Source organism: Cheilinus undulatus, linkage group 7 (assembly GCF_018320785.1).
Source record: "Cheilinus undulatus linkage group 7, ASM1832078v1, whole genome shotgun sequence".
NCBI lineage: Eukaryota > Metazoa > Chordata > Actinopteri > Labriformes > Labridae > Cheilinus > Cheilinus undulatus.
In genome coordinates, this window is record NC_054871.1 from 18,080,056 (window position 1) to 18,105,202 (window position 25,147).

Below are 25,147 nucleotides of genomic sequence, written 5' to 3' on the forward strand. Positions count from 1 at the left end.
AAAAAAAAGCCTGTGATGGCATCCTCAAATCATATCTGCATCACAGAAAAATGATGCAAGTCTCTCTGTGTTCACTGCCTTATAACTGCACCTGTATGAACTCCTCACCCCATTTCTGACGCTGAGTCCAGCTGGCCTCAGAGAAAACTCATTTCGGCCGCTTGTATCCCCAGTCTCATTCTTTCAGTCATTACCCAGAGTTCATTACCATGGGAGAGGTTTGGTCATAGATCGACCAGTAAATGCCTTTCGGCTCAGCTCCCTTTTCACTACAGCAATTCAGCACAACGCCCCTGCTGACGCTGCACCGATCTGCCTGTCAGTCTTATGCTCCATTCTACCCTCACTTGTGAACAAGACCCAGAGATACTTGAACTCCATCACCTGGAGGAGGCAGAGACTCAAATCCCAGTGCCTGCTGGAGGTCTCCACCTGAGGAAGCCTACAGAACCACATGATCTGCAAAAAGCAGAATCCTGAGGTCCTGACCACCCCACCTATGCATCGTGACATGATGTATGCGTGGGAACAGTGTGTTCATCTTTTTTTTAGTAGAAAAGCCAGAGAGTGTACAGAGCAACCGTGTTTACAGCTGCTTCTCTGACCTTGTTTAACCTTACAGCCTACTTCCTGCTCTTTAGTGTCAGAGCAAAACATGCCAATGACCAGAGGTGGAGAAAGTACACAACTGTTGTACTTAAGTAAAAGTACAGTCACTCTGGTTAAAATTTACTCATGTAAAAGCACTGGTCTATGGATCTACTCAAGTAAAAGTAACAAGTCTTTAATTTAAAGTTTACTTTAAGTACTGAGTAGCTATTGAGTTGTACAGAAAAATGTGATCTTTCCTTATTGGCAAATACACAAGAGAATACTGTAAGTCGGCTCTATAATAACGTCAAATACACAGAAAAATTGACCATTAGTCAAACTTAGAAAGAGTTAAATGTAACACCGTGTCTATATTAGTCCGCACTACATGAAGCTAAACTACACTTTTGAGAGTCTTAAATATTTTACAAAATGACAGAGCTGCAGTAACTCTTGAAAGGTGGGTCCCCTTTAGCAAGAACAAAGTAGAAAGTCAAAAGCATAGCAAGGGAATGCGTACCAATGAAAACTTATGTCCTTTAGGAGCACCTTAAGTCATAGGTGGGAATCCTATCTCAGTGGATAACTTCATTCGTGGTGCAAATGTGTCACAATCAAAAAAACTGTTTTTTGCTGTGTACAACAGCTGTTTTCAAATGTGATGCTGAATCATTCTTACGCTATTATGCTACTGTGTAGTCAACAGAGTCGTCAAAATACAAGGGAAGTGTACTCAAGTAAAAGTGGAGTTACTCAGGTTAAAACTTGCTTTAGTAGAAGTAAAAGAACTGACTTAAAAATGTACTCAAAAAGCACAAGTACCCAAAAAAATACTCAGTTGCAGTAATTTGAGTAAATGTAATTTATTACTTTCCAGCCCTGATAATGACTAGACTCAAAAAGCTGTTGTCTGTCACATATCACTCAGCTTCTCTTTAGGCAGCAGTGGTTTTGCTGCTACAGATGTTTTATCTATTCCATGGCAGAAATTTTACCAGTGTATTGGCCCCCACTAATGTAATGATTATAAATGCTGTACACATGCAAGGTAATGTAAGGCAGATCTGTAGGGAGACATGATATAAAGGTCATCACCCCTGCTTGCTTGCTCACAGTCTATATTCCTGTTGTGTTCACACATCAAGGATCATTTGCAGAGAGAAAATCTGGATAAAGTCAGGGCAAAAAAATGTGGCCGTTAAAGCTCATCCTGGAAATGTCTGAAAACTGTTCCAAGAGTTAAAGCAATTAAACAGTTTTTTGAACTTCCACTGATAATCCACGCAGAATATATCATGCCTACTGCTCTCCTACTTAGTGTTTATGACTCCTCTCTGCTCCTCTTCTCTCTCTGCAGGAGCTCGAGCACCAGCGAGGAGTCCTGATGAACGAGATCCAGGCGGCCAAGAACTCATGGCTCAGCAAGACTCTGGGCTCCCTGAAGAGCTCTGCATCCTCATCCTCCACCTCCAGCTCTACATCCCAGACCCCATCTTCTCCAAAGGAGGGCCCCGCCTAGATGACCCCCTCCCTACCGTCTCCGTCCTCACACGAGCTGAAGAAAGGAGCGATGAGAGGATGCAGTATTCCTTTTTTTCTCTCGCTGGTGGAAGAGCAGAGCTCAGCTGTTTCTTGAACTGCAAAAGGCTGAAAATATGAGCAAAGAGACGGGAGGAGGACAGAGCAAGATTCCTGTCTGTCACGTAATGTTTACATTTCAGTGTCTGCTTCAGAGGTGAGGAGACAGGTGACTGCCAATCAGGAGTCAGGTTTGAAATTCTTTTAACTTCAGCATTCGTAAAAGAAACTTTTTTAGCGTTTGATGTCTAAATTTTAAACTCTGAATATAAACAGAAACATACTTATGCTGTCATCCCTCTTTTATGTCAATGATTTAACGCCACCTAGTGGCCAGGCATTGCTATTGCAGGGTCTTACATATGAGTGTCTGAGTCATAAAACACATTGAAAGATTATGGCCACAGCTGTAGAGAAAGAAAGAGAGTTTAAAATAACGAAACTCAGTGCAGTGAAGCCACAGCACCCTTAAAAAGGAATACTGCATTCCCAACACAAAAAGTGGTATTTCTTTATAGTAATATAACGTAAACAATGTTGTCATATAAATATGTATAACTAATTATTGATTTTTGTAATAATCTTGTACAGTTCTTTAAGAGAAGAAAACACAAGGAAGAGTTCTTTGTTAATTTTTTTTATTACTGTTTTTGAATTTTGAATGTCATCTCTCTAGATGTTGACGTAAGCACAGTGTGTGATCGATCAGGTCGAGTCCAAATGCTGAGGTGACAACCTGCAGAGTTGTTTTTGTGGTCAGAGTTTGTGATATTACTTGTTAAGGTTTTTAGCCCCCCAATGTATTAAAATGGAAGATTTGTTGGCTTCCTTCTACCTAAGAGAGATTCAGCTGGAATTACTTTAAAATTTATAGTCTTGCAATTTCTTTGAACTAAGTACACAAGCTTACCATGTTTTATAAGTGTTAAAATGGTTTTAAAATAGTCTCTTTTAATCCTATTTTATAAAGACACAACCCTTATCTCTCGTGTCTAAACAAGTCAGGTATCACTCCTCTTTTTGTCTTTTAGAAGGAGCAGGTTTAAGTTTAATCCTTCCCAGACTGAAAAATGGCTCTTAGAGTGAAATAATCCATCACTAATTATGGAGGCAGTCGGTGTTGTGTAATGTAAAGCGGGTAACACCCACTGGAAGTGAATCAACTCTTAGCTAAACATTAATAAGCAAGATTAAGTTGTATTTACTATTGAACGTTGCCAAATTTTCCAAGGGCCATTTGCACAGCTGTGCCAACCTTCTCTCTGCCCTTTGTTGTGTCAAGATCCTGTTTTTAAACTCATTACACAATGAGAACAGCAGGTTCTCTAATCTTCTCCTGAGTCCATGTAGAGCTGCTAGTTATTGGTCAGTGCTAACACTTCAGTAGTATCTGGGTGAAAATATAGCTCCTATTTAGAGGCAAAAATTCATGTTATAAGGAAATACCAACATTCTTGACAGTTTCAGTGTGAATAAGACTGAACAGCAGCCGGTGCATCATGTGAAATTGTAAAAAAGAGATAATTTAAAGCTTCTTTGAGGAACTTTTGGTTTGTGGTGATTTGTTGCACCCCCTGTAGACAAAAGCAGTACCTCTGATTAAATAGTATATCTTTAAGGTCTTTGCACACTGCGTTCGTTTTTGTCATCCAAATGTTTCTCATGTTGAAAAAGAAAATAGAGCTGATGTTGTGATCATGTTTGCTCACTGATGCTGTTTGTAGCCTACGCCCAGGTCATATCAGAGACTGAACTGAAAACTTCTCCATCTATACGACTCAGCACAGCGCTATGATGCATGAGCATGTGCTCTATGAAGATCACTGTCAGGATGGAAAGATCCAGAGTGATTTTAAAAGCTGACAGCATAACAGGCTTGCAGTATGATACAATTTGCTACGTTCTGGAAATTTTCGTAGTGAACGCAAATAAAAATGCACCGAACTCTGTGCAAGGTTAGTTGCATCTGAAAATAACAGAGCCAGTGTGTGAAAACCTGAAGTCTTGTGCATTTCTAAGCAGTGTTTAATGGAAAAAGTCATCATGTTTTCTTTTTAAGTGTAAAATGAATCACTTGGTGTGAATGTTTGCTGTGGAAAAAGTACAGGCTGTTTGTGCAGCCTCGTTGGACACCTACCCCCTGGCAGTAATGTTAAGAATACAGTGGTAGTCGATCCTGTCGCCGATGTTCTTGTAGGTCATAAAGAGGCATCACTATTCTTTTCAGTCTGTTCCATAACAGTTCCATCATGACTTTAATTAAAGGAGCGACCCATTGAAGCACAACCTAGCCAACTAAAATGCAAGGAAGAAAGTATTTTAATCTGTGTACTTAGTGAACAAACACAGTAAGTTAGTATCCTTGAAGCTCCTGTGAGGAGTTTTTAACTGGAACAGACTTTAACACTCATACCTCTACTTGACTCAAGCAAGCAAACAAGACCATTAAAAATATTCCATAAATGTGGAATATAAGAATATAAGGTATGTAAGATGCTGCCTGTTTTCGAAAAAGGTTGAAACTGTCCTCCTGTGTGATGAGTTCTATTGCGTTCAACAAATGACCACAGCAGCTCTGCATCTCTTTTCTCCATGTTGACCTTGTTATCCGTTTAGTAAGCTGGCTGAAAGTTGATTGATAATTGTTCAATACTGACCTAAAAGTCATGATGCCCACCTCTGCTTGTCACTAAGTGACGAGTCTTTTCAATCAAACCAGCACTTCACAAGGCTTATTTACTAAACAGTATACAACTATATACTTTAAATTTAGGATTATGACATAATGAGGGACAAAAGCTGCTAAAATGGGTCACCAACAGCCTGGTTTGCATTGCTTTGTATCCCAGCCGAGTGAAAAACTGAATGAATAGGGTTGAATTTTCATAGCGTCAAGCATGATGGTGGCAGCAGCATTTTATACAGGTATACTGTTTAAATAATATTTAGGAAACAGTGAACTTTGAGATGAAAAAAATATTCATAGAAGTATATTTTATACAACAGATCTATGGTACTTATTTTATGGCTAAAAGTGCTAATACAGGATAGAGTGTTTTACATATCCATGGCATGACAGTAAACTACGTAACGCTAATTTGACAGGCAGCCGCTGCCGTTCACATCAGTGGAGCCAGTTGGTAAATTACACCAAACCAAAGCAAGTTGAAGGAAGTGCAAAAACATATTTCCCTACAAGAAAGGCCTTAAGTGAAGTTCTTTACTTTCTTTTTATTTAAATGTTGTACAGATCTGATGAAACTGCTGCTACAGCTGCATCCATGCTAATCGTGTCTCTTTTGGTCATGTCCAGAGGTTTATAGCTTCAACTAAAACATGCCTGTAGCTATTGCTCTTTCACCTAAAGTGATGCCGATTGGTCCAGTCATTTTCTTACTAGGAAGCATTTCATCTTGATGGATCTGCCTGATCACAGACTTTGAATCTGGCAAATCCATCAGCTTTGCAAGGCAAGAGGTTTCTGTGATTAGCAGCATTCAAATCAAAAAGCTTTTTTCCTTTTATTTTTCCATTAAAGAGATTAAATTAAAGTTTGACGTAGGACACTTTGAAATAGACACTTGTCTGTTTTACTTATAAATGCATATGATATCATCAGGAAAGAGATGAAATGTAGGGCCTCGTCCACGGATGGGTGCTAAAATTCCTCACAACCCAGAACTTCCCTGCAGAAGCTGTAACATGAACACATTTTATGCCTGTGTTAGCAAACACAGAGCTGCAGCATATGTGCCAAATCTGCTTCCTCTGCTCTGGTTATCATTGCATTCAGCCTTTGGACTCGTACCACGCCCATGTGTACGTGTATGTGTGTGGATGTGTGTATGTGTGTACATGTGTGTTCTGCACTGTTACCCAATGGTAAAGTTGAAAATGGTTACCTGTTCACGTGGCTGCCTTTCTGTTGATGACTGAAGCCTTCTGCTGATGAGAGGAAAGCCATCTGACTGTTGAAAACGTGAGATGGAGTCAGCTGTGCCATAAAAGTCTCCCCTTCTGCTCCTGACACATCGCCCTCAACAACCATGTCATGTGATCTGCTGGATATCATTTTATCACTCATTTAATCCCTTAAGAAGGACCACCGAGCAGCTCCATCATGGAGGTGTGACGTTATCATGGATATGGAGGGAGAGCTCAACAGACTGGCTGAATATCATTAAACTCGAGGACATTCCTTCAATATGGCGCATCATTTCTGTTGACAGTTATAAAATGTCATGTAAACTGTGGCAAAGTTAAAGTGAGAGCCCCCGGTCTTTAACATGCACTAAAGCAAACATTGATATTTTAAACACTATCTCTACATGTGTGTTTGTTTGAATGTTATTCTGATCACAGAGCATAATTATTTTTTAACTGATTATTATTGTTGTTGAGAGGACAGCTGCCAGTTTATAATCCACTCTAATCCACAGTTAATTTCAACGATGCAAATGCAGACGGGTAGTCCGCTTAGAGGTGTGATGTGTTATAATCAGTAAAACAACAGTCCTGTTACACTTGGAGAGAGCGCTCCTCAACACTGTTTGCTGTACAGTAACTGTCTGATCTGCATTAATAAATCTCAGTTTTTCTCTTTATTTGATGTATTTTTGTGTTCATTTGGTCAGAAGAGCAAAAGGAATCACTTAGGTTATCATAATTTTTTTTCATAGTTTTTTCAAGTTTTTTAAAAGTATGCATTATCACTAAGATTTTTGAAGCATTTTATTTTACACCCAGAAAGCCTATGTGTTTTTGTCACCATTTTGCAATGCATAACCAGTAGCCATGGCCTGCATTGCAAAATAGTGGCAAAAACACAGAGGCTTTCTGGGTAAAAAATAAAATGCTTCAAAATTTTTCAGGAGTGTGAATGTTTGAACCAACATTGTTTCATGGCCCATTTTGCCAAAAACTTGCTAAATTCTGCAAAGAAACTGTACCCATCTGTTACACTGTGTAGCCTAGCTTCCTGGCTGGTACAAACAGCAAGTCCTTAAAGGAGCAGTGCTCACTGTAATCACTGGAGGCTAATGCCATTACTGCCGGGTACCTCATATGGCCCAACTTCAAAAACATTGAAATAACCCTTTAATTGATTAATAGTGTCCACTAAGCAGTCCTGTTTGGTTCAGTAGGGATTGGTAGAGTAAACCCAGTCTACCAACCGTAACATTACTTGGTAGGAGCCCAAACTGGTTGGCCTCTTTGCTCGTGATCCCCAGGATCATTATTTCCAAAACAAAAACAGCCTTAAGCTATTCTCTTTAGAACATTTTAAGTCATGGCTAGAGAGGACTTAAACTATATACATATCACTAAATGTGTGTGTGTTCAAAATAAACTCAGTCTAACATCACTAACCAGATAAATCACTGTTTTTGGTAGAAATTACACTGCATGGTGAATAATTTACTAGTAGGTGTAGTAGAGTAAAATGGGTTGTTCCAGGCATTGTTCAGAAGAACAGCATACTTTGAAAAGTTGATTGAAAAAGTAAATATATAAAAAAGTGCAGAAAATGATAGGCTAATCAGCTAAAATGATCTCAAATGCTTTAGAATGGCAACAACTAGAAAGATGAGAAAGAAAATGTAAAACTACCATTTGAATGGATCGAAGAATAGCCAAAATGGCAAAGACTGAGCCAATGATCATCTCCAGGAAGATCAAAGGTCTGAAGTTACCTGTGAATACTGTAACAAGTAGAAGACGCCTCTGTGAAGCCAAGCTATGGGCAAGAAACCCCTGCAACGTCCCATTGCTTAAAAAAAAAAGACATGCTGAAGAGGTTAGAGTTTGTCTGATGCCCCCCAGACACTGAATTCAAGCCACAGTACACTGTGAAGACTGTGAAGCATGGTAATGCAAGCATCATGTTATGTTGATGTTCATCATACTGTGGTGCCAGGCCTATTTATCACATACCAAGGATCATGGATCACTTTGAGTACATCAGAATACTTGAAGAGGCCATGTTGCCCCATGCCAAAGAGGAAATGTCCTTGAAATGGGGGTCTCAACAAGACAATGACCCCAAACACACCATTAAGTGACCAGCATCACGGTTCCAGTCCAACAAGATTAATGTTATGGAGTGACCAGCCCAGCCCTAGGACATTCGAAAATCTTTGATTCTGCTCTTTTTGTTAAGTGGGAATAGAGAGATTTTTAACAGCTGTTAAAATTAAGGTCTCAGTCCATGATTTCACTAAGATTTCTGGCTTGATATGTAGATTTCAATTTCAAAAAGTAAATATGTGGCACTTTGCTTTGTTGAAGTGTTGTGAATTGTCATTTCAAAACACATGATTTAAAAAGTATTAAAAATGTTAAAAACTATGGTCTGGACTTGTAAGAACTTTTATTGTTTGAGTTTAGCACAGGAAGCACAAACTGAATGAAAAGAAAACCTCCACAACAAAAACAAACATGGAAAAGTCTTTTTTAACATCTGAAAAACTCAGTTATTGTCCTCATGAAAACAATGAAACTAAATAGAAAAATTACATTTAATTTAAATGACAATTAAAACCTGCTTCTGTTGATGCCAGTCGACATTTTTTCTCACATCAACTTTGGACTGTGTACCAAATGACTGGTGTTATATCTGTGCATGTAATGAAACTGCTTCACTGTGTTTTCTGTTCACCAGGAGTGGTGCTGCCTGAAAATTTCTGGTCAGAATTTAAAAAAAAACCAAACGACCACACTAATCCCAAGTTATCTATTACAGTCATCGATAAAGGTGCAGCTTGTCAAATACATCAGTTATTACGTTAATGTTATAAATTCCTATCACTGCTTTGAATTATGTCTGTTCATGCTGATAAATGGATGGCTGCATGTATGGATCATTGTGGAGCAGATTTAATCTCTGGATCTGTGTTGGTGTACCTACAGCATCAAATTTCTACTCCTTGGTTTTCACGTTGCTGAGTTGGTCACTGATGTCATCAAAGTAGTCATCAGTGATACGAAGCATCTGGTTGACAGCGCTGAGCAGCAGGATGTCACAGTTCAGGTTCACCTCTAACTCCTCGTTGTAGTTCTTCACTGGGATGACACAGGACAACGGCAGACTGAGACGAGTGCTGGCCTCCTGCATCTGGATCATAAAACACTCACATTACAAAGGCACTTCTAATACTTTCTCTCTTAAGACAGTTGCTGAATTTTCTGAAATCATAGACAAATGAGTTAAATCTGTCTTGATTTTGGCTTCCTACCTCTTACAAGTTAAAGAGTACCTAAACCCAAAGAGCATGTCTTTCAGCTGAAAACCTGAGTATGTTGGTATTTAACAGTGCTGTTGATCAATTCTGGTCCAAATCTCAACATATGAGTGCTAAATATTTAAATTCTACATACTGCCTGGTTACCTGTTACTGCATCTGAATTTTTCCCTCGGCTGATTTGAATGTAGGTGACATATGTGGTGCCAGCTGTCACCACGTAAAAACTCGATCACCCAATTCAGCAAACTGTAGTGGGTAACAAGGATTGAGAGAATTGTGCAGACTGACATCAAGAGCCATTTTTGTAAACAGGCTTGTCCACAGATTTGGCTGGGCCCCTGACAAACCCAGTGAATGAGCTCTCCCAATTTTTGATAAAATCAACGTATGTGTAGCATTGGTACCAGTCTTGTTGCCACTTTTCATCAATTTTCCACACTTTCTCTGCCTAATTTTTCAATTTTTGACCCATTTTCGCCACTTCTCCCTCTATTTAAACCCATAAAACACATTTATGCACAATTCACAAATTTTTTTCCACTTTATAATCATATTTTACCAGCTTTCTGGCCATTTTCTCACTTGTGATCCCTTTTTCACCACTTTTTCTGCTTGTTTTTGCCACTATCTGCCTGTCATTGCTTCTGGTAACCCATTTTTTGCACATTTTAACCAATTTTCACCATTTTAGAAAAATCTGTGCCATTTTCTGCCCTTTTTTGCCTCTGTTAACCCAGGTTATCTCTTCCAACCCATTTTCGGCACATTTTACTCCTAGTTAACCAACTTTTCTGCACATTTTTATAACTTTAAACCAATTTTTGCTTATTTCTGCCTATTTTTTGCCTCTATTGACCCATTTTGCCTCTTAAATGTGGCAAAAATGGGTAATATCTTTGCCACATTTAATCATATTTAAGCACCTTTTCTGTCCATTTTTGCCACTGTCTGCCTAATTTTTGCCTCTGTTAGCCCATTTTTCCCACACAATTTCTTTGTGTTATAACAAAAGGGGCTTAAATTTTCAAGGAGGCATAAATGAATACAAACTTTTTTTTTTTTTGCTTTGATAAGGTTAGTTATTAATAAGGCAAAAAAAAAAATATGGATATCACAGGTTGATTTGACCATGGTCTTGCTGGCCCCCATGGGCCCCCAGTTTGGCTTACACACTTCCTACTATTTAGAGATGGACCCATCCAGTCTTCTGCTCTATGTGACATTTCCATTGCTCATAGAAGAGCACACACTTTAGGATCATTGTGCCGATTCTGAAAAATGAACTAAACTCACTTAAAGCCAGGGTGTCTGGTTGTTGTTGATGAGGCAGATCCATTCATCATCAGAGCCTCTAATTTCTTGCTTTTTGTTTACAAATGCTGCCATGGCTGTGTTTGTTTTCCTTCCTCCTTCCACAGTCCTTCTAGTGGCTCTGACAACTAAGCTCACCTCTAGATAAGAATTTAGTAATGCCCTTGGTGACATTAACATTACTATGGACAAGTTTGCGTTACAAAGTAAGAAGATGAATAATAAAAAAGAAAACATAGCTGACTGTGCAGATGCCTGATCACCCAAAGTTCCACCCTTGGGTTTAATAAAGCATTGTCTTATTTTCCCTTTTCAGGCCTCAAACTTTCTTAAGTATTTTAATGATATATATATATAGATAAATATTTAAATTGTCCTTATAAGTCATGACAAAATGGTTGTTCTTTTCACACTTTTTTTTGAAAACCTTTTAAGCTCACCATCTGCTTGATGTAGTTACTCTGGTAAATTTTTGTCACATCCTCTGCCACCAAAGGACAGGCCTCATCTACTTTGGTGAGCAGCACCAGCTGAGGAACTCCTGAAAACAACAGAGCAAGATGAACATTTTCCTGTAGACTCTTAAGTCCTTTACGCATTTACATTTATGGACAAAAGTATTGGCACCCCTGGAATTTTTCCAGAAAATACACCATTTCTCCCAGAAATTGTTGCAATTATAAATGTTTTTGGTATACACATGTTTAATTCCATCATGTGCATTGGAACAACACACAAAAAAAAAACAAAACTGGCATAATTTTACACAAAACAAACAAACAAAAAAATGGGCCAGACAAAATTATTGGCACCCTTTTAAAACTGTGGGTAAATCATTTTATTTCAAGCATGTGATGCTCATTTAAACTCACCTGTGGCAGTAACAGGTGCTGGCAATCTAGAAATCACACCTGAAACCCATTAGAATGTATTAAAGTTGACTCAACCTTTGTGTTGTGTGCCTGTGTGTCACACCAAGCACGGAGAAGAGAAAGAAGAGCCCAGAATTATCTGAGGACTTAAGATGCAAAATTGTGGAAAAATATGAACAATCTCAAGGTTACAAGACCATCTCCAGAGATCTTGAAATTCCTTTGTCCACTGTATGTAATATAATCAAGAAGTTTATAACCCATGGTACTGTGGCTAATCTCCCTAGATGTGGACAGAAGAGAAAAATTGACAAAAGAAAGCAACTCAGGATAGTTGGAATGGTGGATAAACATCCTCAGTCAACTTCCACACAAATTCAGGCTGTCCTGCAGATTTAGGGTGCAAAAGTGTCAGCTTGGACCATATGTCGTCATCTGAATGAAAAGAAGTGCTAAAGCAGGAGACCGAGGAGAACCCCACTGCTGACAAAGAGACATAAAAAAGCCAGACTGGAGTTTGCAAAAATGTACCTGAGTAAGCCTCAATCCTTCTGGGAGAACATTTTGTGGACAGATGAGACTAAGGTAGAGCTTTTTAGAAAAGCACGTCATTCTACTGTTTACAGAAAATGGAATGAGGTCTACAAAGAAAAGAACACAGTACCTACAGTCAAACATGGTGGAGGTTCAAAGATGTTTTGGGGTTATTTTGCTGCCTCTGGCACTGGGTGCCTTGACTGTGTGCAAGGAATCATGAAATCTGGAGACTGTCAGTAGATTTTGGGTTGCAATGTAGGGCCTAGTGTCAGAAAGCTGGGTCTGCGTCAGAGGTCATGGGTGCTCCAGCAGGACAATGACCCCAAACATACCTCAAAAAGCACCAAGAAATGGTTGGAGACAAAGCTCTGGAGAGTTCTGAAGTGGCCAGCAATGAGTCTGGATCTAAATCCCATTGAACACCTATGGAGAGATCTCAAAACTGCTGTTGCAAGAAGGCACCCTTCAAATCTGAGCAACCTGGAGCAGTTTTCAAAAGAGGAGTGGTCCAGTTGAGAGGTGCAAGAAGCTTGCTGATGGTTATAGGAAGTGATTGGTTTCAGTTATTTTTTTCCCAAGGGTGTGAAACCAAATATTAAGTTATGGGAGTGCCAATAATTTTGTCTGGCCCATTTTTTGAGTTTTGTGTAAAATTGTGTCAATTTTGGCTTTTATATTCTGCTTTTTTGTGTTGTTCCAATGCACATAGATGAAATAAACATGGGTATACCAAAAACATCTGACATTGCAACAATTTCTGGGAGAAATGGTGTATTTTCTGGAAGAATTCCAGAAAATACTAGAGCCAATACTAGAATAGTAGTGCCAATAATAGATAATATTAATGATAATATTAAGGAAACACTTGAAGTTTGCTGGGAGGGGAACTCTCCTCAGGTGAACAAACTGGTTCCAACTGGTTCACCTGTTTTTGTTACGGACTGGTCAGAGGAGTAATTGCAGTGAGCTGATTGGCCCAGAGCATTTATTACCCATCTGTCTGAGGTCAGACAGTGTTGTTAAATGTTTTACTGTACAGAAGTCCCATTAGTTTGCCAAAAGCTCCAGCTCCATCAAATGTAGCACTTATTATAATAAGAATCATTTTGACTATTGCCACGTGACTGTATTTGTCCATTTACATGGCTCTTCCAAAATGACGGACAATTCTGTACCACATAGATGCCTTAAACTAAACTTAAACTTAAACAGTTTCAAATCACAACTCTGTAAAGAAAATAGACTGTCCTAATGTTTTCTTGATTGACAGGCTGAGATATTAGTACTTTAAAAATGGCTTTTTTGCCATGGGTCTACTCAGTCTGCTCTATTGTAGAATAATTTAAGGACAGTTCCCATACTGGCCTATAAAAATACAGATACTCAAAGAAAATGATCCATCCATCCATCTATATATCTTATCTTGTTGGTTAATAAATATAGAGCACAAAGTAGATGAGCATCTGCTCCTTATCATCCTATAACTGAGTAGAGTGTTTTGTTAAATAACACAAAATTGAGCACTTTGGCGTGATGTACATTTTCTATTGTAAGGCACCTAAAATAACTGACATCACTGTAACAGAATAGGACTGACCAATCAAGTTGATCTTTCTGCGTATTGCATTCATCTTTTCCTCCAGCTTTGAGGGCATGATGGAGACTTTGCAAGCATCAACAACATAAGCCACACAGTGGATCTTGTCCTCAAGCCTTGAAGACTCACGATACCCGTGGGAGTCCATTTGGAGAGGAGCAGTGGGGTTGAACTGAGACAAACAGTAAAGAGAAAAATAAAGGTTGGAGCAATAGTGATTATACTGAGGCCAGATCAGTGAGTCATGGATTAAATATCTGGCTAAATGTGACAAACAGCTGTACCTGATAGCGATCTGGCAGATGGCCTTTGAGAATGGTGAAGATGTCATCCACATTAAGCCCTGCCCCTGTGTTTTCCTCTAGCCCCATGGTATCACACAAGATGATTGGCAGAGGCTTTCCTTGACGTCCATCTTTCAAAGAGTAGGTGCGAAACTGGAGAAAAATAACAAAGGAGAAAATTTCACTAAATAGACAGGGCATGTTTTTGTTTAGAAGTTGGTTACTGGCTGATTATAACCTGTGTGGTGAGGCTGGTGGTGGAGCATCCAGCCATGGCCTGGTTGGTAACGTGACCTCTGAATACAGAGCTGATAGAATTGAAGAAGCTCGACTTTCCAGCTCCAACTGCTCCGATGAGGAGCACACGAACAGTGGTCACTGAGGGGATTAATGGTTCATAGGTCCTTATCTTGCTCATCAGCTCTTCTCTTATCCTACACATTCAAGACAAAGCTGGTTAAAAAACATGCATTAAGAATACATATAAACCATACAATAAATCAATTAATCTAATATCAGAGACTGAGCATAGTATGTCAAGCTAAGTGGCCTTGGGGTATATCCAAAGGTTGCTCGGGAGATTATAAGTGATCTTAGAATCCCCCCTAAAGCTAAAATGTTGCTAGGCAGTGGGATGTCTGGGGTGAATTTCTTACCCTGCAACCACTGTGACCTAACCTAGGTTTTGCAAATAAAAATAGAAGGATGAATTATAGTTTGCGAGTAAATAGTATAAACAATCCATCTTACTCCGGTTTCCAGATCACTGTTCTCCATGGCCTCTCCATTTCAGTTATTTCTGTTACAGAGCACAAAACAGCTTTTTATAGACAACGATGTGGTCAAGCCACCAATTATAATAATAATAATAATAATAATATCTTGAATTTATATAGCGCCTTTCAAGAGGTAAAGAGGTTTCTATCACACAATGACCATATGTAAGGAGTAATTTCAAACTGGCAGGTTGATAAAGCAGAATGGATTGCCCACAGGGTCAGAAGAACCCTAGTGAAAGCTTTAAAGTTTATTGTATTGTTTAAATTAATCAGAGTATACTCCATATGCCAAAAAAATATATAATGACAAATTATAAAGTAACTTTTGTGAACTCACCCTCGACTTGGTAAACTTCACACTCAATCAGGTTGAGGTCATTGCCATGCATCTCTACAGCGTTGAAGTTGTAATAGTTGCCTGGACTGCTGTACACCACAGGTTGGCTTCCATTGACAAGGACCAATGCTTCTCCAAAATATGGTCCAGAATTACCAACCATTTTAACGGCATAATCAGGAGCTTTAACAGGATATTTAACGAGCTCTTCTCCAAAAAATGAGAAAAGGAAGGCATGGTTGTCATTCATGTACTGTCCAGACTGACTGAATGGTTGTTCTGTGTAGCCTCCAAAAATATAGCCTGAGGCATTATAGCCCACAGAAACTGTGGGACACTGGTTGTCACATCGTTTGTGAAAGGCTTTCCCAGAGAAACCATGGATGCTGGCCTTGTACAGCAGCTCCAGTTTGACTCTTCCAAGGCTAAAGCAGATTGTCTTCTGCTGACTACTGGTGAGTGTGGGATTCATGATGGACTGTAGGTCTGCTGAGTTATGTCAAAGATGCTGAAAACCCTTCAGTGTTTTCTCCCTAAACAGAAAAAAAGATTAGCAGAGTATAAAATATACAATAGGTTTTTAAACTCTTGGAAATATACTTTATAAATTAAACTGTCTATTATCAACACTTCTGCATGTATGTGAGGTATTAGAGGTTGACTGATCGTCAGCCTGGCTAATTATTGGAGGAGACATTTATCATTTGAAAAATAAATTATTTAGAAAATGTGCTGCCACGGCTCTCCTATGACATGTGATCTTGCTGGTGGCCAGGGGCGATTTAGGATTTAGGTTGAATTTTGGTTCCTTACATACAGTGCTTAACAAATTTATTAGCCCATCCTAACCCTAACCAAAGTAAGGTTTATGCCACAGCTGCCCTAAATTAACAGCATTGGTAATTACCAAAATCATTTTTTATGTTTCTGCAATGGTTAATACACCAATATGCAGAAGCTCTTTAACCCAAATGGTATTTTTAATGGTAAAATATAATGAGGGCCCGAGCACCGAGTGGTGCGAGGACCTAATTGTTTTTGCTTGAGATATGTAATTTTCTGTCATTGCGTGGACTTTTGAGGCCCTTAACAGATTCAAAAATGTAAGAAACTTGGCAGGTGCAGCCGGTATTGTGAAAATTTTATTTTTTGGGTCTCCAACATGAAAATTCAGAATTGCATCAATAGCGCCCCCTACCAATTTTCAAAGTTGAAGCTCCCTCCTTTGACTTTGTCGTAAATTGATAAAATTTTGTGGACAGATGCGTCTTGGGCAGATCTACAAAAAACCGAGTGGGACCATTCCTCTATCTCCAACAGGAAATCCGCCATTTTGAATAAATGTGGAAAAAAGGGGCTGTTTTTGGCTTTTTACAGGGGTCATATCTGGATTAACTCTGCTGAGGGATGTCATCTGATCGACTTGTACTTCGGCACAGAGCTACATGGATGATGAAAAGTTATTCAGGGTTTTCTCATTAGTCGAAAGGTGTGGCCATGGCGAGCCCTCAAATTTGCATATGCCTCTGGTAAACAGGAAGTAGTCTATAACTCAGCTGTGCATTGTCCAATTGGACTCATATTGTTCAGGTATATTGATGGTCATGGCCTGCACCCATTCATATGGTCAGATTTTTTACAGATCAAGCCGCCACCTAGTGGTGACAGGAAATGTCAAGGTTTATGGTGCAAGCTACAGTTAAACAACTATCCAAGATATCCACTTCAAATTTGTATCAGAAAGGACTAAAGAAGTGGATTTAGCTTTGTGAAAAATAAAATTGACTTTTCGTCAGAGGGTGTGGCCTTGGCGGGGCGACAAAGTCAAGAGTCGCCATTTTGTCTCGCCAAAAATGTTTAAACAGTCATAACTATAGTATACATTGTCATATCTGAGACAGATTTCATGTGCTTGATAGCAGTCCAGACCAGAACACATCTATACTTGAAATTTTGAAAAAATGTACAGCGCCACCCTCTGGCAACAGAAAGTCACTACTCCTGAATTTCATGTTGCGGTATCTACATGGCTGGGCAGATCACTCTGAAATAAGCTCAGGCAGTTCCAAAGGAGTTGGTCTTACACATATACAATGGTCAAACATCTCTCTCAAAGGGTGTGGCCATGGCGATTTTTTTTGTTCGCCATGAAACAGGAGGAAGATTTTTCAAATGGTTATAAGACATGTAGAGCAATGAAACTTGACCAAAACAAAAAATCTCATTGGCATTCTGAGATGATTGATATTCATTTTGTAGGTTGGCGTGGCCTATTGGCTCAATGGCACCCCCTAGAACATTTAAAAAATTCAGCCCCCCCAGCAGGTTTAACCTAGGATTTTGAACTTGTGTGGGCAGATGCGTCATGTCAGGATGCAAGAAAAATCCTCTTGGGCCCATACCGTAAGTCAAACAGGAAGTTGGCCATTTTGAATTTTTTGGTAAAACAAGCCATATTATAGGGGTCGTATTTGAACAAACTCATCCTAGGGCGTTCATCCAAACTACTTGATCTTTGGTGTAGAGCAAGAAGAGTTGTCTTAGGTACAAAGATATTTGGGAATTTCTCATTAGTCGAAAGGCGTTGCCATGGTGGCCCCTTAAATTGAAATGCTTCATCGTGTGATAAAATACATAATATTAAGCTCTACAAAAAAGCCTTCAGACCCATGCTGTAAAACAAACAGGAAGTCTGCCATTTTTATTTTTGTGGTCAAAAAGCAGCAGATTTAGCATAATTATCACTACAGCCATTTTCACACAAAAACTATCCTCTGAGAACAGAATCCCTTTTCTTCTTTGTTTCTTTTTAAGGTTTGGTGTTTAAATGTCTGTCAGATCCACTGAAGTTCCTGAAACTGCTGTAGTATGCATGCCAGGCCAGTAGTTGGCAGTGTGACTGACAATGAAACACATGCATGCACACCTTTCCTTCCTCCTGGTTGTGTCAACAGACAAACATGGCTGACACACAAATGTTTGTGTGGACAGATTATGGTTGCTTCCTAGTGACAGTCAACCACAAAATAGATAGATATTTAAAAAATGGGAACATATAAACATTGGCAGCAAGTTAGCAGCACAAACAAACAGCACATTTTTGTGTGGTCTGTGCAGCACCAGGCCAAGATCAAGTCTCTGACGGACTACATGCAGAACATGGAGCAGAAGAAGAGACAGCTGGAGGCCAGGACGCTCTGACCGAGGAGCTCGCTAAGCTGCAGGCTCACGGTTTGCACATTTATATTAACCATTAAAACATCTTAGCTCAAGTAAAAACAGGTTAACTTGATGGAATTTTCATCTTTGTTTTTCATCAGAGAAAAGACACGAGATCTCAGGAGAGGAGAAGGAGAAGGAGGACATCGGCAGACATGATGGGGACGGGGAGGAGGAAACACGTCACTGAGAATCTCTGGTAAGAAATGTGAAATAGCTGAATGTTTTAGTGTGGCACAGAAAACTCTGGAGGAGCAGCTGGAGAACCACAGAGAGGCTCACCACAAACAGCTGAGCCCACTGAGAGAGAGAGACCAGATCGAAGACGAGCAGAGGATGCTGGATGAGCTCACAGAGTAAGTCTGACTGTTTTAAATCAAACTACATTTTTAAAGATGTTAGAGAGCACAGACATAAGAAGAAACACATGGCATGAGATATTTGAATCAAAGTCTGTTGTAAAATATGTACACTAATTATTTAGATCAGTTACTGAAAACTGCTTAACAAAAGAGCCAAATTGCTGAAAAATACCTTTGCAATAGGCACATTTAAAGTGGTGAGAAGTGGCAAAAATGGATTAAAGGAGGCATAAATGGTCAAAAAGCAGACAAAAATGGTATAAAGGTTCAAAACTGAAATAAAATGGCAAAAACTGGGTGAAAAGTGTGAAAAAAGGAGTTACAGATAACAAAAATGGTCAGAAAGCAGCAAAAAATGTGGTAAAAAATAGTAAAATGTGACTAAAATGGCCAAAAAGCAGAAACAGAATTAGTGAAAAGGAAAAAAATAGGCATTAAATGGAAAAAACTAGGTGACAAGTAGCAAAAATGGGGAGAAAGTGATATAAAAAAAGGAGTTATGGATGATAAAAATAGTCAGAAGCTGCAAAAATGTGGTAAAAAAATACTAACAAGTGACTAAAACGGGCAAAAAGCGGCAAAAATTTGGTTAAAATAAATGAATAGTGATTAAAACCACCAAAAGCAGCAGAAAATGGTGAAAAGGTGCAAAACTGGAATAAAATGGCAAAAAAAAGGGTGTAACGTGGCAAAAATAGGTGAAAAGTGACATTGAAAAAGGAGTTACAGAGGATACAAATGGTCAGAAAGTGGCAAAAATGTAGTAAAAATTAATGAAAAATGGCTGAAGTGGTCAAAAAACAGCAAAAAATTGGTGAGAAGGTGCCAAATTTGAATTGAATAGCAAAAAATCGGTGAGAAATGACATTTAAAAAGGAGTTACAGGTGACAAAAATGGTCAAAAAGCTGCAAAAATGTGGTCAAAAGAGTGAAAAGTGACTAAAATGAGCAAAAAGATGCAACAATGAATGAAAAGTGACTAAAATGGGCAAAAAGATGCAACAATGAATGAAAAGTGAGTAAATTGGCTAAAAGCAGCAAAAAAAGGTGAATAGGCGAAAATAGGCAGTAATTGGCAAAAACTATGTGAACAGTAGCATCAATGGGTGAGAAGCAATGTAAAAAAGGAGTTACAGATGATAAAAAAGGTCAGAAAGTGGCAAAAATGTTGTAAAATAATGGTGAAAAGTGACTGAAAGGGGCAAAAAGTGGAAAAATAGGCTAAAAGAATTATGTGACTTAAATTGTATATCTATAATGAACTTGTATTTATAGAGCCATGATTGCAAATGTAAGAGGAAGTAGTAGAGCCCTCTAAAGGGTCCAACAAAATAAAGAGGATCTGTACATTTCTTGGAAAAAGGTGACAATTAAAAGTACATTTTTGAGATGATAAAGTCGTATTTTTTCAAGAACCTGAACTCAGAATTTTCTAGTTCAAAAGTCCTAAATTATTACATCATGCACTTTAAAATTTCAAGTTTGTAATGTCAGAATTGAACATTCTAAACTAGTGAATTTACAAGGATCCAAACTGAAAACAGTGAATAGAAATGTCTCTTCAGAGTCTGGGGAATAATGATAATGTGATCATTCTTGGATCATTTCCTCACTGATCAATCCTACTAAGAACAATCTCCTGATTAGGCCATCAACTGTAGGACTTATGGAAGGAAAACAGCTTCTTCTCTTGTCGTTTTCTTTTTCCACGGCTCTTTTGGATTTTATAATGTCAAAAAATTCTACCTTTAAGTTGACATAAATGTCCAGTTTTCTTTTTCTGGTAAATTTATGACTTGTTAAATTAGAAATTTTTTTGAGATTTTACTTAAAAATTGACTGAACCTTCTCATTTTGGTATTCTTTATGGTGGCTCTAAATGCCGTTGTAATGATGGATAGTTTATTGGCAGTTATTTATCCAGAACTAGTTTATGCAGGCCTGTTATGCTGGGATTTAGTCAATAAAACAATAAAAATGATGTTTAATTTTTCAGAGATTGTCCTGGGGGGGTTTAGAGTGTTTAGAGTAGAGGGACCCCAAAGAAAAAAGGTTGGGACCCACTGATGTAAAGGTCTATCATTTCAGAAATGTTCTGCCTTCTACCATTTTTGAAGCCAAATAAGTGTTAGGAGAAATTACCAGAAACCAGAAGAACAAAAATGAATATATGTTGATGCGGTCGTTGACATTTCTCCAGACAGTTATTCTGCCATTAAAAAGCACCAAATCAGAGATTAGCAAGCGTCTCCTCTCAGTCTGAACCAGGGTCTGCTGCTGGAGCAGGAGAGGCTGTCAGACTACGACAAACTGAAGACTGGAGAGTAGGAGGACACCAAGCTGCAGAAACTCATGTGAGTAAAGGACTCATCCGTACGTTTATTTATGTTGAATGTGAGTTCATGTGGTGTTTTGTTGGCAGGCTGCTGAATGAGCAGAGGGAGCAGGCCAGAGAGGACCTGAAGGACCTGGAGGGTCAGGGTACCAAAGTATCATTTATTTTGAAAGGGCATTTGAATGTACGGAAATCAGGAAAACGAACAACTTCACTTGTTTTTCCATTTGTGCCCAGAATCGAAAAACGAGTGAAGTTGTCTGTTTTCTTGATTTCCGTACGTTCAAATGCCTTTTCAAAATAAAAGATACTTTGGTACCCTGACCCTGGAGAAGACTGTGGTAAGTATTTCCTGTTTCTACAGTGGAGGAGATGAAAACCCCATGAGGGGCTCAGTGATCGTCCATGCATGCAATTAAAGACTCCATCCTGTAAAACTCCAGCTGTGTCTGCGTTTTTATTGCATAACCCCCTACTTACATCTCTGACGGCTCCCCAGGGGGGCACCACACCACGTCCCCCCTTCTCCATCAGGCATGCCTTGATCCAGGTACCGGCCACAGTGGGGTTTGAACCCCAGCATCCCTGTGCAGAACTGGTCTAGTCCAGTCCTCTGTGCCATCGCCGCCATACCTTTCACACTACCATCTCTTCTCCTGGCGCATTTATCCTCTTTGTTCAGGATGTGGCTTTAAAATTCACTGAGACCAAGATGGGAGTTGAACCCAGAACCTCCAGACTCTGAGTCAGTCCACTATCTCTTTAGGCTACAGAGCCAGACATGCAGCAGAGCCTCAGAGGGGCTTTTCCTTCTTTATCTGGACTAAAATCTTGAAAACTTAAAGACATTCGTTAGATTTGAAAAGCCAACTCCTGTCCAGGTCTCCTGAAGTCTCTGTGGACTCAGACTCTTAAAATATAGAGGAACCCAAGGTAAGATATGAACCTGTAAACTCCTGATTCACAGTCAGTCGGCTTTGCCACTAATCCACTGAGACACACACCTACTGATGTTTCTCAGAGGATCTGATCTCTGTTTTTGGAGACTGGACTTAAAAATGCACCAAGAATCAAACCCACAACCCTATGGCAGTCCTCTTTACTCCTGAGTCAGCGATTTACACCAGCAGCTTCAAAAATCCACAGAAGATTTGAACCAACAACCTCATGATTCCAGGACAGTTACCTGACCAACTGAGCTAACACACAGGCTAAAGCTAGCTGCGGTATCTCTGAGACTTCACATCTGGAGTAGAACATCTCTACGATCCACAATCTTTGCTGCTGAAGACTGTTTTCACATCTTGAGTTGCACATCTCCATGAGTGATGATCTTTGCCGCTGAAGACCATTTTCACGTCTTGAGTTGCACATCTCCATAAGTGATGATCTTTGCTGCTGAAGACCATTTTCACATCTTGAGTTGCACATCTCCATGAGTGATGATCTTTGCTGATGAAGACCTTTCTCATACTTGAGAGGAGATATAAATAGATACAAAACCATTGACGAAAATGATGAAACAAACTTGTACACATCTTGAGCTCTCTATTTTCTCCTCTGGTCGACCTTCATCACCAGTGATTGGAACATTCAGTCAATGCTTTTAGCCACTCTGTCATTTTTCTCCTGTGGTGTGAGCGTGCACACGAGGGAGAGGGAGTGAGGCTGCAAGCATGCAGTAGAGAGAGATGCAGAAACAGTGGCTGAGCCAAGCAGAGCAGAAAGAGGAGCTGTGAAAATGACAATACAGTAATTTGTTCATAAATTGGAGCTGCATTCAAAATTTTCAGGGCGCACGCCTCCTTCTCATTAGTTTTGCTGCCAAAATAATGGCAAGCTCTGGAAATTTATGGTGGGTATCACCCTCTGTTACTGTGACAGTATGATTGTTGCAAAGCTCACATAACCCATGGGTGCAGCACGCCGTGTTGCTGGCATGCAACGGTTGCCACGTATCCGCTTTCGTGTAACACCTTGACATGCAACGGGTTGCGAGGGCCCGTTATTGCTGCTTGCAGCTTTAATTATTATTGTTATCCATGAATTTTCGAATTTACTGATTTACAAAAAAACTGAAAAGTTAGTAAAGCACATTAATATTTCTTGATTAATATGTCAAATTATAGTTATTTACCTGCATTCCTGAACAGAAGAATTAGTTTTAGTGGTTGAATGTTATGCTTGATTCATTTCTGACTTCTTAGAGAAGCCCAGTGAGCCGGCTCAAATTTGGGTGAATTCAGTTTTAAATTCTTCATTCCTGTTCAAAATGGTAAAACGTGGAGAGCTCACTGAAAATGAAAGAGTTTGCATTAAAGCACTTCATGTTGCTGGATGGTCTTTGAGACAAATATGACAGGTGGTCTAATATTGTTAAGCACTGTATATGAAGTAATTCCACTATACATCTCACTTCTTTTAATAAATATTTTCCTACCATCATTCAGGAACACTCTCGTTATATGTTTAACCATTTGATTGCAAAGTGGATACAGTTTTCCTTGAAGGCTGTGCTCAGTTGCTCCCTGGGTTAGTCGAACAGCATGCTTTGACTTTCCAAGGGAGCGCATAGCTAGAAACCCCCATATGAACAGTTACATTTGTGTCAATGTGTATTGAATACAATAAATGTAGTTCATAAGCTCTTTTCAAAACTCTCTAAATATATTTTAATGTTGCTTAAATGCAGTCAAAGATCACACCACTGTATGTATTAATATGTTCAATTTTGTTTCTTTTAGGAAACATTTGAAAAATTTTAAACCACAGTGGTTTAGCAATGAAGTGGACCTCCTAGAGGTGGAAGCATAACCAAACGAAAGTAGTACACAGTCATCCTCACATTTTCACTATAAATGTTCAGTGGAACAGAACAAAATCCTCTCAATGATCAGTGCAACTACAACTAAATTATACAATTACTAAAAGGCTGACAAGAATTTTGCTGATTCAACATCCTAAATAGTGCAAATAATGCAAAAAGACAGGTGCTAGAACATTAACCCATATGCATAAATCAACTAATATAATCATTTAAAACCACTGAGATAACTCGTTACATCTTCACATCTGTATTCATTCAAATATATCACCCAGACTACATTTCCTTATATTGAAATTACATAAACACATGAAGATGATTTATTTAAAACCTTGAACACATCGTAATGTAACATGATTCTGTCTTGTTATGGCAGACTAGCTTTTGTCCTACTTGTGTGAATATGCAGGGTATGGTTACAACCATACCCGGTCTCCCCTATTTGTTGCATAAACAGGTGATGAATTCTCTGCTCTGCCGTAGCCACCATTATTGAACTACCTCGTCATAGTCGCGTGACGTTTGCTGTGAATTGTTCTAGGCTCTGGCCCGAATACGTGACGTAATACAAGTACAGCAACGCCACCTACGAAGACAAACCACGCACGCAGTTTATTATCTCGATAATCAGAATGGGAAAAGGGTAAAAAAAAGGCAAAAGTCTCTCAAAACTAAAATCAAAGAGACAGTGTGTACAATAAATCGTGCCTGCAACACCAATTTCAGCTAGAAAGACGCTCTAATCCGAACTCCTCACCTCCTGTTCACCGACACATTTACAGCAGAAATCTGCGACAGAAGAAACGTGTCCTGCTTTAATCCTTACCTTTCCTTCACAGCTGGGAGATGATTGAACCGTCCTGTCGGGAAGAAAATGACGGCTGGAAGAGAGATGCAGGGCGTGGTCATGTGCGGTTTGGGAGAAACGAAACTGAAACTCATCACTAGCCTACTTAAGTTTTGCTGTCCGGTTGAACTGATGTTTTTTCTTGAATAAAGAAACGCTATGCATGTACAAAACACAATGTTTCAGTCCCGTTTGTTTTAAATATATTACATGTAAGGTCTATCTTTACTATCTAGTGTTGTCAGTTTAGAGAACTTCACCAGAATTGGACCATGTATTCTTTTATTGCTTATTGCATTCTTGTGCAAAAATTCATCCCCAACACCACAAAATCCGTTTGAATGTGCATTTCATGACACTTTCAATAAACTGATGAGTAAAATGTAAACATAATCTGGATTTAAAACAACCCCTTCCAAATTATTTTTCT

At 39.1% G+C, this 25,147-nt stretch overlaps 2 protein-coding genes across 3 annotated transcripts in view; one reads left to right on the top strand and one right to left on the bottom strand.

Moving 5' to 3' along the window:
- The window catches only part of rabgap1l (RAB GTPase activating protein 1-like), a 172,556-nt gene extending 165,783 nt beyond the window's left edge, over nucleotides 1–6,773 (top strand). For both annotated transcript variants that reach the window (XM_041792373.1, XM_041792372.1), the window contains one exon: nucleotides 1,949–6,773. In XM_041792373.1, the coding sequence (XP_041648307.1) occupies nucleotides 1,949–2,110 (162 nt within the window). In that variant the 3' untranslated portion in view covers nucleotides 2,111–6,773. The remainder of the gene's footprint in view (nucleotides 1–1,948) is intronic.
- A 1,749-nt stretch (nucleotides 6,774–8,522) lies between these two features.
- Nucleotides 8,523–24,781, bottom strand: LOC121511703 (interferon-induced protein 44-like). The gene is made up of 8 exons (XM_041790464.1): nucleotides 24,697–24,781; nucleotides 15,131–15,663; nucleotides 14,765–14,813; nucleotides 14,253–14,448; nucleotides 14,015–14,167; nucleotides 13,731–13,902; nucleotides 11,165–11,265; nucleotides 8,523–9,283 (listed from the first exon to the last, which is right to left on the bottom strand). Exons 2-8 carry the CDS (start codon nucleotides 15,600–15,602, stop codon nucleotides 9,089–9,091), a joined length of 1,338 nt encoding a protein of 445 aa, XP_041646398.1. The 5' UTR covers nucleotides 15,603–15,663; nucleotides 24,697–24,781; the 3' UTR covers nucleotides 8,523–9,088.
- Between the last annotated feature and the right edge of the window lie 366 nt (nucleotides 24,782–25,147).

Coding starts and splice junctions, on each gene's coding strand:
- LOC121511703 (XM_041790464.1), bottom strand. CDS start 15,602: ATGAATCCCACACTCACCAGTAGTCAGCAGAAGACAATCTGCTTTAGC. Junction 14,449..14,764: donor ACAGTGATCTGGAAACCGGA/GTAAGATGGATT, acceptor TTGAATGTGTAG/GATAAGAGAAGAGCTGATGA. Junction 13,903..14,014: donor ATCTGCCAGATCGCTATCAG/GTACAGCTGTTT, acceptor TGTTTGTCTCAG/TTCAACCCCACTGCTCCTCT.